At 41.5% G+C, this 1,118-nt stretch overlaps 1 protein-coding gene across 1 annotated transcript; it reads right to left on the bottom strand.

Annotated features, from left to right (window-relative positions):
• Positions 1-656: 656 nt before the first annotated feature.
• Pmar_PMAR007988 (hypothetical protein) lies at positions 657-1,017 on the bottom strand (the record flags this gene model as incomplete). The annotated part of the gene is made up of 2 exons (XM_002787166.1): positions 657-775; positions 952-1,017. Coding segments are annotated over 2 exons (185 nt in total), but the record flags the coding sequence as incomplete, so codon positions are not given.
• Between the last annotated feature and the right edge of the window lie 101 nt (positions 1,018-1,118).

The following is a 1,118-nucleotide window of genomic DNA, read 5'->3' as shown; positions in this document are numbered from 1 at the left end:
GATATTCGCGGCGATACGCAGAAATATATTCTTCACTACTGTTTTTCATATCACTAGGGTGGTGAAACTCTTATGATCATTACTATCGATAAACTATTACCATTTTGGAGCTCAGATCGTCGCGTAAAATAGAGGTTGGCAGTTCCCCCAGTAGCGACAGAGATATACGGCAACTACAATGACCACATCCACAACAAGAATAAGTCGGCTCTCTTCATACTCACCACCCACGGCACTTTCCTCATCGATTCTGGTTGGAATCGTTTCATCAACAGCGCCATAGCACAGGACGATCCTAAACACATTCAGAAATACCACAACTCCATGCTCACATGCCCATCATCAGGACCATATATCTGTATTGTCAAAAAAGACTACCGAGACTGAATTTTGTAAATTTCATGCCTTGTGTATTCATGTAATTACTTATAATCATAATATCAAGTCTCCTCACCACCAACCTCATGTGAAGAGTTCTTCTTGTCGTCATTTCATCACACTTGTTAATGTGTATGTACACTACCAGTACGGACCACAATACGTATTGTCCTCATATCACTATGATGAGACTATGTAATAATCGTTATCATAAAATCATACTTAACACTATCTACTCCATACTTCCCTCTCCCTCAGTGAAGCCAGATACAATCAACAACAACAAGAAGAAGTCATTACCAGTAGCCAGAACATAGGACACAGCTTGCTGCTCAGTCGTCATCTCCATACCACTACGATTACAATAATTAAACACAGCGTTATAGCTTTGGTTCACCTGAACATAAGTAGGGGAAATATATGTTGACGACAACATGGAAATTCTGGGAGGAAATTTCGGGTGATTCTTGTTGGTCTCTGTACACTTCTACCCAAATTCGTATGTAAACTTCTGAGCTCAGCTTCGGAAACCAAAAATATTCAGGGTCTACATTCTCGAGGGGAACATACTACATCCAACCAGCGACCAAGAGTGAACAAGAGCAATATGAATCTCGACTGCTGCTGCTGTTTACCCATTGCCAGAATACTATAGCCGGTGTTGAATGCATTGTGAGCATGCCCAATACAATGGGTACGTTGATCGGTACGAAGGACGCCATCCGACCATATGGAGGGAT

This window comes from Perkinsus marinus (assembly GCF_000006405.1).
Source record: "Perkinsus marinus ATCC 50983 genomic scaffold scf_1104296930186, whole genome shotgun sequence".
NCBI classification, from domain to species: Eukaryota; Perkinsozoa; order Perkinsida; family Perkinsidae; genus Perkinsus; species Perkinsus marinus.
This window is presented reverse-complemented; position numbering and strand designations above follow the sequence as displayed.